Source organism: Dipodomys ordii, unplaced genomic scaffold, assembly GCF_000151885.1.
Source record: "Dipodomys ordii isolate 6190 unplaced genomic scaffold, Dord_2.0 Scaffold64, whole genome shotgun sequence".
Lineage (NCBI taxonomy): Eukaryota > Metazoa > Chordata > Mammalia > Rodentia > Heteromyidae > Dipodomys > Dipodomys ordii.
Genome location: NW_012267280.1, coordinates 3,236,247 through 3,250,284, shown reverse-complemented (window position 1 = coordinate 3,250,284; position 14,038 = coordinate 3,236,247). Strand labels below are relative to the sequence as shown.

At 54.0% G+C, this 14,038-nt stretch overlaps 2 protein-coding genes across 3 annotated transcripts in view; one reads left to right on the top strand and one right to left on the bottom strand.

The window, feature by feature from the left end:
* Sh2d3a (SH2 domain containing 3A) overlaps window positions 1-659 on the top strand; it is a 6,373-nt gene extending 5,714 nt beyond the window's left edge. The window contains exon 9 of the mRNA XM_013022760.1: window positions 132-659. Within this exon, the coding sequence (XP_012878214.1) occupies window positions 132-324 (193 nt within the window). The 3' untranslated portion in view covers window positions 325-659. The remainder of the gene's footprint in view (window positions 1-131) is intronic.
* A 180-nt stretch (window positions 660-839) lies between these two features.
* Trip10 (thyroid hormone receptor interactor 10) lies at window positions 840-13,433 on the bottom strand. Of its 2 annotated transcripts, XM_013022922.1 has the most exons (15): window positions 13,375-13,433; window positions 11,960-12,075; window positions 11,788-11,844; window positions 9,761-9,908; window positions 9,600-9,662; window positions 9,367-9,471; window positions 9,137-9,265; window positions 7,225-7,371; window positions 6,950-7,144; window positions 5,694-5,861; window positions 5,328-5,437; window positions 2,189-2,321; window positions 1,851-1,987; window positions 1,319-1,437; window positions 840-1,216 (listed from the first exon to the last, which is right to left on the bottom strand). In XM_013022922.1, the coding sequence occupies exons 1-15, from the start codon at window positions 13,396-13,398 to the stop codon at window positions 1,068-1,070; spliced, it is 1,800 nt and encodes a 599-aa protein (XP_012878376.1). In that variant the 5' UTR covers window positions 13,399-13,433; the 3' UTR covers window positions 840-1,067. The 2 variants fall into 2 exon arrangements, with proteins under 2 accessions (XP_012878376.1, XP_012878375.1); XM_013022921.1 differs by lacking the exon at window positions 5,694-5,861.
* Between the last annotated feature and the right edge of the window lie 605 nt (window positions 13,434-14,038).

The window sequence follows — 14,038 nt, the reverse complement described above, 5'->3', positions numbered from 1 at the left end:
CCCTGCCCTTGTTCCCCGCACGTCCCCGCCTCGGTCCCCCCCCCCAGCAGTCGCGGGGCCCAGGCTGGGTCAAAGTCCCCAAGGGAAAAGCCAGGTGCGGGGTGGGGCGCGGCCGCCGGGCCCGCCCCCAGCCCGCCTGACCTGTCTCCAGGATTCCAGCCTCACCCGGAACTGAGGGAGGCCCTGACCACTGGCTTCCTGCGCCGGTTGCTCTGGGGTAGTCGGGGCGCCCAGGCACCCAGAGCCCAACGCGTGGAGAAGTTCCAACGTGTCCTCAGCGTCTTGTCCCAACGCCTGGAGCCCGACAGCCCCTCTTTACCCTAGGAACAGCCACACTGCCGGGGAATTCCCCCCCCCCCAAAAAAAAAGTGGGTAAGAAATTGCCTCTTAAAATATGCAGGTGTCCTGGAGCCATCTCCATGCCATACCCCTCGGCCGGGACACTTGGCAAACCTGAAGTCTGCAGATGTGGTATCAGAGTTCAAATTTCCTTCTGTGTTTGAAAAGCTGTGTGGCCTCCCAGCAGATCACTTGACCTCTCTGTGCCAGCCTGCCTTATACCTTAAAAGCGCTTTCTAGGGATTGTGGCTGGAATGAAAGCTCCATGCTTATTAAATGCATGCTGGGCATTCAGTAGGTGCTCAATAAACACAACCTGTTCTCAGCAGGCTGAGTTCTTTCCTGGAGCTTACAAATAAGTCACCCCCAGACAGGCACAAATGGGCCAGGCTCACCTCCCCTGCCTCATTTCCTCTGGCCTGAAACAGGGGTGGTGAAGATAAAAGCACACGCTCCCAGGTGTCTTATATAACGTTTTATATAAAACAAAAATGGCCCAGGCCAAGTGGTAGGAAGAAAGGACTGGAAACTTAAGTATGTTACATCCAGGCTGGAAGGCACAGCGGGGCCACTGAGGGGTGACAGGTGGACGGGGCGGGGCCAGCAGGTTACACAGGTCATAGGCAGAAGCCACGAGGGACAGAAATAAAGTGCATAGGTTCTGGGGGGCCCCCCGTGGCCCGGAAGCAGCAGCCGCCAGCCCCCCTTCTTCCCAGGTCGGGCAGGGTTCAGTTGAGCGTGATTCGGAGGTAGGAGGTGGGCACATAACCTTCGCCTCCTTCTTTCTGCCGGACCCGCGTCCAACCGTCTCCTTTATCCTCTTCCATCACTAGGAGTCCTTCACCCTCCATCATGGAGATGGTACCCTCGCTGGACCCTATGGTGGGGTGAATTTGGGCACATTTAGCCAGAGCATAGCCACATACCCACACACCAAGGCAATACAAATTGCCACCAGGCCTGGCCAGGCTAACCGCACCTTCAAACTGATAGATGGCCACACACTGGCCAATGGGGGACGTAGGCTCCTCAAATTCTTCATCAAATTCTGTGTAAATAGGGGTGTCCTGGCCCTCTTCCAAGGGTGTCTCCTCAGAACTGGTTGGGGAGAAAGAAGGAATAAGAGCCAGGTACTGGTGGCTCACACCTATAATCCTAGCTACTCAGGAGGCTGAGATCTGAGGATCCCGATTCAAAGCCAGCCCAGGCAGGAAAGTCCATGAGACTCTGATCTCCAATGAACAACTCAAAAAAGCTGCAAGTGGCGCTGTGGCAAAAGAGCTCAGGGACAGCGCCCCAGCCCTGTGTCCAAGCCCCATGACTGACCAAATAGAGATATGGCTCAAGTGGTAGAGCGCCAGCCTTGAACAAAAAAAGCTCAAGGACGACGCCTTGGCCGTGAGTTCAAGCCCTAGTACAAGCAACAACGACAAAAGAGATAAAACAGGGTAGGGGGGAGCGGGGGCCCTCTGGAACCCCAGGACCCCACCCTCTTGGGGTTCCCTACTTACCTTTCCTTGTTATCCTGGGAGCTACTGCTGCTGCTGTCTGGGGGTGCACTGGCAGGGGGGTCGGGGGGCCGGGCGTGTCTTCCCAGGCTGTCCCCTCGATTGCTCAGGACCCGGTTCTCGGCTTCTGCCAACCAAGCCTGGGATGTCAGCATCACAATGTCAGGTGTGGGGCGGGAGTCCAAGGTTAGCCAGAGATTTCCTGAGTCTTCCCCTAGCACGCCCAAGGCAAAGAGCTGGATCCCTCCCCCAAGACCTCCCTAACCTACCCCCCCCCTGCAGTGACTCACTTGGCCAGGCCTGCTGGGCCCCCACCCCTCCCCAGAGTCCTCTCCTCTTACCTCATACTTTTGAACTTCCAACTTGAGCCTTTCAATGTTATTCAGAGTTTCTGTGATTCGGGGCTCCAAGCTGGCAGGGTCCCCCATCTGGGGTGTCTTCTCATAGACATCTTTCATCTTCTTCAGAGCATCCCTGACCCCAGACAGACAGACAACAGACAGAAGTACAGTGTAGGTTCACAAGTGAAAAGCAGGGTCTTGATGTGGTTACAGAGACAAATGTGGTAGTGCATGCCTGTAATCCCAGCCCTAGGGAGGCAATGGCAGGACCATGAAACAGGAAACAGAAACTCAAATGCAGAAGCTGTATGAAGTAGTTCACATCTACAATCCCAGCTACTCAGGAGGCTAAGGCCACAGCAATGCTGGAACAGACAGTGTCCAGGTCAGCCTGGGCAACACAGTGAGACCCCATCTCAAAACACACAAAAAAACCAAAAAACTCACAGATGGGAGTACTACACTGCTTAGGTTCAAACCTCCACTGGAGCTCTTCTTAGTGGTATGAGCTTAGGACACATTATTAAAATACACAGGCACAGCAGCACATGTCTGTAATCCTAGCTACGCAGGAGGCAGAAGTAGGAGGATCACAGTCCAAGGTGGCAAAAAATATAAGACCCTACCTAAAAAGTAAACGAAAGGATGGAGGTTGGGTGTGCATGGCTCAAGCGACGGTGCCCCTGCCTAACAAGTTCCAGTCCTGTTGTGAATGAAAGTTATTGAAACCTTACTGCTGATGGTTGCCTGGAAACTAGAGAAAAACATACCAGTATCTGTCAGCGAGACCATCAGCGTAGTACTCGGTGCACAATGAGTCATAAATAGTATTCAAATTTTTTTCTTCTTGTCAATACCAGGGCTTGAACTTAGGGCCTTACTCAGCTGGCTTGCTCAGCTGGCTCTCTACCACTTAAGCCACATCTCCCACGTGGCCTTTTGCTAGTTATCTTTGGAGATTGGAGTCTCACAGACTTTTCTACCTGGGCTGGCTTGGAACCTTGAACCTCCAGATCTCAGCCTCCTGAGAAGCTAGGATTACAGGCGTGAGCCACTGGCAGCCACCCCTTTGTTCTTTTAATAGATGGAGAAACTGGAAACACAAAAAAGCTACAGCAAAACCAGGCTCTGTGGCTCACACTTATAATCCCGATTACTCAGGAAGCTGAGATCCGAGGATCGTGGTTTGAAAGCCAGCCTGGGAAACAAAAATTTGTGAGACTCTTAGCTCTAATGAACCAGCAAAAATCCAGAAGTGGAGATGTGGATCAAGTTAGCGAGTGCCAGCCTTTAATGAAAAAGCGAAATGAGAACAAGGCCCCAAGTTTTGAGTCCCAATGCCAGCGTGTACACACACAGACAGACAGACACACACACACACACACACACACACGCAGAAAAAAGCTGGGCGAGATCTGAGCAGGCAAGCACCCAGGATGCAACAGTCCTGATTCTAGGTGTGAACCCTTTATCCCCAACACAAAATCCCAGGAACCACATAGCATTGCATCCAGAAGAACTGTTTGGCTACAGCAATGTAAGAGTTTGGCTGCCTTCTGAGGAGCAATGGTTACGTAACTGGGCTGGGAGAATTTTGTTGTTTGGAAAGGATGAGTAAAGATTTTCTTCTTTTTTGGAATCTGGCAGATCTTTGGTTGTTAATGCTAGGGTTTTGGTTTATGTTTTTCTGGTCATTCGTGGGGTCTTGAACTCCTGACCTAGGCATTATCCCCGAGCTCTTTTGTTCAAGGCTAGTGTTCTACCACTTTCAGCCACACAGCTCCACTTCTGTTTTTTCTGGTGATTCATTGGAGATAGGAGTATCATGGACTTTCCTGCCTGGGCTGGCTTTCAACTTCGATCCTGAGATCAAAGCCTCTTGAGTAGCTAGGATGACAGGTGGGGTTTGTTAGTGTTTTAAGGGCTTTGGTTATTCACTAGATAAACCATCGTGCTTTTCTCTCCCTTGATCCAAAGAAGGTGCAGACTGGGATTGATGGATTCCTTTGGTATTGAACCATCTTTGCCTAGCTGAGACAAAACCCCTTATTCTGTTTGGGAGAGGAGGTATCTTCCATCCCAAGTACTAGGAATTGAACTCAGGGCCTAATGAATGCAAGGCAAGCACTCTACCACTGACCTCAGCATCTTTTTTTTTTTTTTTTTTGGTGCCAGTCCTGGGGATTGAAATCAGGGCCTGGACTTGGTCCCTGAGCTTTTTCGCTCAAGGCTAGCACTCTACCACTTGAGCCACAGCTCTACTTCTGGCTTTTTGGTGGTTAATTGGAGATAAGAATCTCATGGACCTTCCTGCCTCAGGCTGGCTTCGAACCACAATTCTTAGCTCTCAAGCTCCTGAGCAGCTAGGATTACAGGTGTGAGCCATCAATCTCTAGCCCCCCAAGCATTTTAAAATTCGTTTTTTCAAAACTCTTCTGTTGTTGCAGTTAAATATACATAACATAAAATTTACCACTGTGGACTTTTTTTTTAATTCCAACGTTTAAACTCAGGACCTCATGCTTCTTTGGCTTGCTTGCTCAGCTGGCGCTCTACCACTTGAGCCACACTGCCAGCCTGGCTTTTTGATGATTATTTTGAAAATAAGAATCTCATGGACTTTTCTATCCAGGCAATTTTGAATCTCCATCTTCTGGATCTCAGCCTCCTGAGGAGTTAGGATTACAGGCCTGAGCCACTTAGACTCAGATCTTAATCTTTTATTTTTTGGTGCCAGTCCTGGGACTTGAACTCAGGGCCAAGAGAATGTCTTAGCTCTTCTGCTCAAGGCTGGTGTTCTACCACCTGAGCAACCACTCTACTTTTCTGGCTTTTTGCTGGTTAAATAGAGATAAGATTCTCAAAGACTTTTCCTATCTGGGCTGGCTTTAAACTGTGATCTTCAGATCTCAGCCTCCTGAGTAGCTAGAATTACAGGCGTGAGCCACCAGTGCCCAGCCTGTACCTAAAGTGGCATTTAAATCTCTTGTTACTGGGTTTTTTTTTTTTTTTTTGCTTCGGATGGGATCCAGGACACCGTGCATGCCAGGCAAGCAGTGTCCCACGAAGCCACGCCTCGACCTGCGGCGTGAGGACCCGAGGCACCCCGTGTCCTCCTGTTCCTCCTCCCCCTCCTCACCTCTGATCCACCTCCTTCTGCAGCTCTCGATTCCGTTCTTCCAACTGTTGCTGCAGCCGTTTTCTCTGCTGCTCTGGGGGCAAATGGCTAAAATCTTCTGTCACCACAGTCTGCAAGGCAGGATGAGCACTGAGTCTGGGACTCGGAGCGTCAGTGTATAGTCCTTGCCCTGCTCACGCCTGAGACACAGGAAGTCCACCAGCCTCCCCTGGCAGGCTTTGGTGGGGGGGCGGGGGATGGGGGAGGCGAGGCCATGCACACAGCCAAGCAGGAAAGGGGACCCACAGTGGGCAGCAGGAAGCGACCCCCAGGGGCCCTGCACCAAGCTGGCCGGGGTCACTGCCTCCTCCCCCAGGCCTCACTTACCCGCCGGCTACCTCGAAGGCTGCGGAAGGATGCTAGCCGGGGTTTGACCGACTTACTGAACTCACTCAGTATGGCCAAGGGGTCACGGCCGGAGCGGGGGGATGGGGGTCCATTAGGCAAAGCCGGGGAGTGGGGGCCCCCCAAGGGGGAAAGGGGTGGGGGGCGCGGCTACCGGCAGGGGCCGGGGAGTTTTGGGGCAGGGGAAGGGGACAGGCACGGCAGTGGGGAAGATGGAGAACCCCAGGACGGATGGACGGATGGATGGACATTAGAATGGACAGACAGAAAAAAAAAAAAGACAACGAAAAGGGGAGGGGAGAAAATGGAGAAAGAAAGAGAAAAATAACGGTAAGAAAATCACAACTTAAGATTTCTCAGAGCAACATATAAAATTGGGGTGGGCATGAGACAGTGAGCCCGAGGCCGGCCCCACCCCCTCCCCTGCACCCCCCAAAGCCTGTGGCCCTTAAGTCTTAGGTCCTAGGACTAAAGAGGACCCTGGCAAGGGAGGGGGAGGAGGCCAGGAGAACCCCCCTCCTCCCCCCACCCCCCCGGGCTCAGAGTCTAAGAGGTAGAAGAAGACGCATGCAGGAAATCAAAGTGTCAGACACACGGGCCAAAAGTGGGGTGAGGGGAGCAGCTGGCAGATGGCAGATGGGGAACACATCAGCGGGGATCACTGTCCAGTGAAGAATAAAGCTGGGGGCCACAGGTAGAAGTCAGGGTGAGGATGGGGCAAAAAGAAAGAACCAACCAGAAGCTGGGAATCGGGGCTCCCACCAGGCCCTGAGTTTGAATCCCTGTATCACCACCCCCTTCCTTCCCGCCAAAATGACATAAACCAGCCAGAAGCTCAAACATCTGCTACGGGAAACAGGAATTACATAGGGGTACTATACCCCTGAACCCCAAGAACAAAGGACGCAATAAGAGGGAATGCTCCCCAGTCCCTCCATGAAATGGGGAGATGTGGTCACCACCCCACCCTCAGTCAGCCCTGAATAAAAAAAAAAATCTCCGAGATCCCAAGAAGACAAAAGCTCCCCCCGCAGCCCCCCACAATCTCAGGGGATTCCTGGGCCATTAAGCCGCCCGCCTTCCCTTCTCTCTAGCCCGGGCCCAGGGCCAAGAGGAAAATTCCTGCCCCAGGACTCGGCGTTCCGGTGGCTGGAGCTGAAACTGCCCCCGCGGGGACCTCATCTCTCCCTACTTGCTGTCCCCCACACACACCGCACCCCAAAAGCCCCGGCCCCCACCTTGTTCTTTTTGCTGAAGGGCCAGCGCATGGCACGGCTTCGGCCAGAGCCTCGCAGCTCCGGCCGGCCATCGGATGGGGTGCCCAGGCTGCTGTCTGAGGGGGCCCGGTTCATGGGCTGGCTGAAGTCTTCGAATTCCACGTCGCCTGGGCGGGCGAAGCCGGACTTGTGCTGCTCCACGAGGACCTGAGAGTCCTGGGGGGTTGCGGGGGGGAGGACAGGCAGTTAGGGACCCACACCCACACACCCAGTGCCCACCCCATCTGGGCACCCACATTCTTAGCATCCACAGCGTCAGCCGCCACCTTCATGCCCTCCAGACACTTGGCAATGATGGGGACCACCTGTAGCTCCGCCTCGGACAGCAGCCCGTACCCCGCGCCCAGGCGCGCAGCCCGGCGCTCGTCCATGTCCTGGAGTTTCTGTAGGGACAGGACTCAGGGTCAGTCAGCTGCAGATTCCCAGGACCCAACACCCTCCACCCCTCAACACACACACATATCCTAAGCTCAGACTTGGGGTGGGAGGGGAGAGACACCAGGCCTAAGAAAGAGACTCCAGTCTAGTGAGATGGATGGAGAGATCTGGGACTGAAGTGGGGTGTGTTGGAAGGGAGTCTTGACTCTGGGTGGTCTTCTCAAAAAATAAAAAGCAAGCTGGGAAGGTGTCAGTGGCTCACACCTATCGTCCTAGCTACTCAGGAGGCTGAGATCTGAGGAGCAAGGTTCGAAGCCATCCCAGGAAGATTTTTATCTCCAATGAACCAGCAAAAAAAAAAAAGCTGGAAGTGAACAAACACAGTGGTACTAACTAGACATTATGCTGAAAATAAACTATACAACTTGTAGGTAGGGATGGGAGGGGAAAACTGGAAGAGGGAACATTGTCCAAAGAGAAATGTACAATTTTTTTGGGGTCGATTGTAGAGGCTTGAACTCAGGGCCTGGACACTGATCCTGAATTCTTCTGCTTAAGGTTAAGGGCTCTACCACTTTGAGCCACAGCGCTTCTTTTGGTTTTCTGGTAGTTAATTAGAGATCAGAGCCTCACAGACTTTCCTGCCCTGGACTGGCTTTGAATTATGATCCTCAGATCTCAGCCTCCAGAGTAGGTAGGATTACAGGCATGAGCCACCAGTGCACAGCCTAAGAAATGTACTCTTTACTTGACTTGTGTAACTGAAATCCTCTGCATATCATCTTTATAGTATCGATAAAAATAAGAAAAAAAAAGATTTTAAAAACAGCTGAAAATGGAGGTATGGCTCAAATGGTAGAGCACCAGCCTTGAATGGAAAAAGCCAAGCAAAAACTAAAGGCCCATGGGGCTGGGAAGGTGGCTCAGTGGTAGAGTGCTTGCCTTGCATGTATGAGGCCCTGGGTTCGATTCCTCAGCACCACATAAGCAGAAAAAGCCAGAAGTGGCGCTGTGGCTCAAGTGGTAGAGCACTAGCCTTTAGCTGAAGAGCTGAGGGATAGCGCCCAATCCCAGAGTTCAGGCCCCATGACTGGCAAAAAAAACCCAAAAAACTAGAAGCCTGAGTTTAAGCCTTAGGACTGTCAGAGAGAGAGAGAGAAAGAGAGAACAACAACAAATATATCCAGGCTGGGAATGTAGCTTAGTGGTAGAGTGCTTGCTTAGCATGCATTAAAGCCTTGGGTTTGATTCCTCAGTATCACATACACAGAAAAAACTGGAAGTGGTACTCTGGCTCAAGTGGTAGAGTGCTAGCCTTGAGCAAAAAGAAGCTCAGGGATAGTGCTCACGTCTTGAGTTCAAGCCCCAGGACTGGCAAAAATATATGTGTGTGTGTATATATATATTTATATTTATATATATAAATATATATATGTGTGTATATATATATATGCATAATATATATAGTTTTATATATATATACTATATGTATATATGTCCAGCACAGATAACCCTGGCCCCAAAGTTGGGACAAAAAGGGGAAGAGAAAAAAAGGGGAAATTCAAGACCTGGGGCTCAGATGCATGAACAGGAGTTTAATGAAAGCAGAAAGCATCCTTGACCAGGAAGGTAGAAGAAAAGCAAGACTCCCTATTACTCTAGATTTCGAATTCTCGGTCAATCTAGGAATAGGGGCATAACAGTTGGGGTTTGGACCTATGTGTAGGAGTGATGTGTAGGTGTGGGGTGGGGAGGGTTTGAAGCACTCACATCAAATATCTGAGGCATCTGTGAAAAGTAGAAGTGGGCCTGGTCTCGGTTGAAGCGCTGTAGCTGGGCTGCGTACTCGTTCTTGCTCTCCTCAGCCATGTGGCTACGTAGGTGAGCTTGCTGCTTGGCCTAGGGAACACCACGGTGGGTAGAGGTTTCACCCAAGTTGTGGCTATGGATCCCACGGGGGACCCCTTTGCAGTCCATGCCAGTCCCCACGCGACACGCACCTTCTCCACGTCTGCCTTCGTGGCATTGATGTCCTGATCCAGCCGCTCTGCCGTCTGGGCCGCTTTCTCTGCCTCCCGGCAATCTCGCTCAAATTTACGCTTACTCTGTGCAGAGAGCATTCTTAAGACAAGTGGGGGACCCCTGAGGAGGGGTTCAGGGTGCATGCTGGGAGCCCCGGGAGGAGGGAGATGGGGAGGGGAGCCCATGGATCAGCAAGGGTGAGGAAACTCACATTCTCCAGCTGTTTGAAGCCGTTTTCCAGCTGCTGCTGGGCCCTCCGTCCCTCCTGGAAGTGCTAGGGAAAAGGAAGAGACAGGAGGCTCACCCAGAGCTCAGGCAGGGGTCCCTGGCCAGAGCCAGGTTAGGGGACTTGGGGGGCCAGCGGGGGCTCACCATCTTGCGCTCCTGCTTCATCTCCTGTGAGTACTTGGCCAGCTCCAGGCACACGCGCACCGTGAGGTTCTCGGCCACCAGCTCGCGCTGGCCCGCGAAGTCGTTCACCTCCTGCAGCAGCTGCACAAATGATTGCTGCTGGCTGAACCTAGGGGGCCAGCAAGGAGGAGGATCAGTGTGCCCCCCCCCGCTCCCAGCACTGAGACCCAAGCCCACTACCCCCAAAGCAAGGCTAAGCTCTGGCTCTTCCCCCACCCGCCCCAATCCTCCATAGACATGTTAGATTTTTAGATCTCTCTCACATATCATCTCAACAGGGTGGCCAATGTGTGGATGGTATGGGAGGGAGAGGGGGTGAGGCAAGGTCTCACTATATATATAGCCCAGACTAGCCTCAATCCTCCCTTCCTCAGCCTCCCCAAGGCCGGGATTATAGGCAGGCCCCATAGCACCCAGCAATTATAACTGAATTTTGTACGGAGAAACATGAATATAATTGCCCCTCAGTTCCCAAAGGGAATCATTTTGAGGATCTCCTGATGGTACCAAAATCCAAGGATACTGGAGTCCCTTATATAATAGAAGTATTTGCCTATAATTTGCATAAAACCATAGCTCACACTCCTGTACACGAAGTCATGTCTGTGATTTACATAACTCGACAGAATGTAAACCCAGGAACTAAGTCTTAATACTGTTTATTTAGGTAATAATGACAAAGAGCAAAGATAGGGTTGATAGAGGCACAGAATTTTGGGGGGAGGTACTAGGGCTTGAACCTAAGGGTTCATGCTCGCACTGGGCATTCTTACTGGTAGGAAGTGCTCAACTACTTGAGTCACACTTCCAGCTCAGCTTTTTGCTGGTCACTTGGAGGTAGGGTCTCTCATACTTTTCTGATGGGGCAGACTTTAAACTTTGCTCCACTAGATCTCAACCTCAAGGTGGCTAGAACCCACCAGCTCCCAGCTGAGATACTTTTTAATTAGGGATAATTTCAGTCCCCTCAGGAAAAAAAAAGGGTGAGGGGGGAATGGCACTCACAGGATGTGGGCTAAAAGTATAACAAGTTACTCCGGAAACCCTCTTAAAACCACTAGAGCTTTTGGGATTCTGGAAGGAAAAAAGGGGGCCAAGAATAAAGCTCAGTGCTCCCACAATGACTCTGGGCTGGGTGCTGTGTAGCAACCATTCAGTGCTCCTTCTGGAAAACACTGCAGGTAGGGGACAGTGGCCATCAATCCCATCCCACAGACAAGGAAACGAGAGGCACCACAAAAGTCCCCAGTCCCAAGCCATTTGGGGTGGAATTTACCTGAGACAAACTCCCTTAACCAATGAGCAAAGAGAAAAAGGCCTAAACAGAGGAAGCTGGCCACTGGTGGCTCATGCCTGCAATCCTAGCAACTCAGGAGGCTGAGGTCTGAGGATCACAGTTTTAGGCTAGCCAGGCCAAAAAAGTCCATGAGACTTAAAAAAAAAAAAAAAAGTCACGGAGCTTGAACTGTGGGCCTAGGTGCTGTCTGTCCCTGAGCTCTTTTGCTCAAGGCTAGCGCTCTACTACTTGAACTACAACTCCACTTCTGGTTTTCTGGTGGTTGGTTGGAGGTAAGAGTCTCATGGACTTCCTGCCTAGGCTGGCTTTGAACCATGATCCTCAGATTTCAGCCTCCTGAATAACTAGGATGACAGGTATGAGCTTCTTATTCCCATTATACAAATTGAAAACCATAGCACTGCATTGGAAGATAAGCATATAGTGTATGCATAGTATATAGTAAAGCCTTGTGTACAGAGAGGCTCAGGGTTCAAGCCTCAGGATTAGCATGCACACACACACACACACACACACACACACAGACGAAAGAAAAAACAGAGAAGCCAGAGGACTGAGACTCTCCAGCCCAGGTCATGTGGGATTCTTGCATTTGGGCTCTGGATGAGAACTGGGGTGAGGGGTGAAGTGGGGGGGTGCTAAGGCTCCGCCCCCCCCCAGCCTAGCCCTCCAAACCCTCCTCCATCCTTACTTGGATTCGGGCTCATCTTTGGCCGGTCTCTTGGGCAGATATTTTTTCACCAGGCTCCTGGAGGAGACAGACAGGCAGGGGAGCTGAGCCCTCGGGGTGGGGGGTGCTCGGGCAGCACCCCCGAGGTCCCCCCCTCCCCAGCCCCGCCAGCGACGCCCTGGCCGGGTCTCACCGCAACTGCTTGGCGTAGGCCTGCTCCACCTCCGTGCGTTCTTTCACGAACTTCACATAGCGGTCCAACAGGTCCAGGCCCCACTGCGTGTGGCGCTCCAGCACCTCGAACTGATCCTGATGCGGGGGGGGGGGACCGGGGGTCACGACCGGAGATCGCACCCCAGGACCCGATCGCCTGCCCCAGAGCCTCGGAGCCCGGCCTGGGCTGGGCTGGGCTGGGCGGAGGAGCGGCTCCCGGCGCCGCCCCGGCAGAGGCGCGGGCAGGAAGCTGGCGGGAGCCCCCTCCCCTTCCCGGGAAGGGCCGGAGAACAGGGCCCGGGGCCCAAGCCGGACAACACGATCCGGGGGGCTCCGGATGGCCGAGAGGACCGTGGGACGGGGTAAAAGCCACTCCCCATGACCCCCCCACGGACTCCCCTAATCGCCCCCCTAGATTCCGGAAAATCCGGCCGGCCTGGCGTGAGTCAGGGCCAGAGAGGGGCAGGGTTTGGGGCAGCCTGAGGAGGGGTGGGGTGTGCGTGCGTGTGTGTGTGTGTGTGTGTGTGTGTGTGTGTGTAACGGGGGGGACCCTCAGAATGGCCAGGAGGCAGTCTCAGACGGGTGACTCAGTTTCCCTCCACGGACTCCACCACACCTCCGAGGGAAATCCCAGAGTTGGAGACAGGGTGGCGACCTAGCGCTGAGTCTCGCTAGCTGCACCCAAGAGTGGAGGCAAAAAAAGAGCGTATCTCACCCAGAAAGGGGAGGGGTCAGAGGTCCAGCTAGGATCCGGGATGGAAGGGGGAGGGGGGATTTCCTGGGTGAGGGGAGGGAGGCCCTGCCCTGCGCCAGGGGCGGGCTCGGGGTCGGGGAGAGCCCCTGCCCTCTCCACGGGCGTCCCGAGTCCCTCAGTGGCCGGTCGGGGCTCGCCGGTCCCACGTGGGGTGGGCGGGGGGGGGAAGGTGGCCGGAGGGTCCCCTCCCCCCCTCTCCGCTCCCCTCCCGGCCGGACAGGCGGGCGGCGGGCAGAGACCCAGGGGCGTAAGATTAGCCGCCCGTCCCGCCAGGGCGCTCAAAATAGGTGACCTCGCCCGGCTGTCCCGGGCCTGGTCTTAGGACTTCAAAAAACAAAAAACATTTTTTCTAGCCGCTTTGATTGCAACCTCGTGCCTCAGTTTCCCCGCTCCAGCCCTGCAAGCTCTACCCTCGACTGGCCCCAGCGTGTCCTGAAAACTCCCGAGAGAAAACTCCCGAAAGAGCTCAGAGGGCAGAGGGCGGGGACGCAGGGGTCAGGGGAAGGAAAAGCCCCAAGGAGCCCCAGGCTAAAAGTACCGCGCGGACAAAGCGGGAGGAGGGGGAACATCTGGGCCCCCCCCACCCCGCACCCGCCTCACTTCAGGGTCTAAGAAGTCAAAGCCGGGCCGATCGCACTCACCCACAACTCAGTGCCCCAATCCATGCTGCTCCCGCCGCTGATCCCGCCGCCGCCGCCGCCGCCGCCGCCGCCGCCGCCGCCGCCGCCGCCGCCGCCGCCCGCCACCCTCAGCGGGGAGACTCAGAAAAGGGCGGCGCGCCCGGCCCCGCCCCGCCCGCCAAAGCCCCGCCCACTGCACTACGTCCACGCCCCTTCACGCTTTGCCACGCCCCTCCCGCGCCAAGCCCCTACCCGGCTCCCTAAGGGCGGGGCCTTCTGTGGGTGTGGTCAACATGACGCCCCGCCCCCTCTTAAAGGAACGTGCCCACTCCACGCCACCGGACAAACCCCTCTTAAAGGACCCGTCACCCATTTTCAAAAATCTCTGGGGCCCTTTCTCATCCTCCTACGCCTCAGACGTTTCTTCCTTCCCTTCAACCATTCCTTAAAGAGCCAACGATAACTAAAACCCCAAACTCAAGAAGTCCTTCTCTATGCCCATTTGCAGGGAGAATCTGAGGTCAACTCGTCAATTGCGGGCCAACCTGGCTCCAGGCGTCTACGTTTGTCCCACTAATGGTCTGGTCTCTGCGGCCACAGGGCGGATGGGAGGACTTCGATCCTGCCCAGGACGAACCTCCGCCAAGGCCGGGTCCATTAGCGCTCGCACCGCATCCTGCCTTCC

Coding starts and splice junctions, on each gene's coding strand:
- Trip10 (XM_013022922.1), bottom strand. CDS start 13,398: ATGGATTGGGGCACTGAGTTGTGG. Junction 9,909..11,787: donor AAAGATGAGCCCGAATCCAA/GTAAGGATGGAG, acceptor CTGGCCCCCTAG/GTTCAGCCAGCAGCAATCAT. Junction 9,472..9,599: donor GCTTCAAACAGCTGGAGAAT/GTGAGTTTCCTC, acceptor CTCTCTGCACAG/AGTAAGCGTAAATTTGAGCG.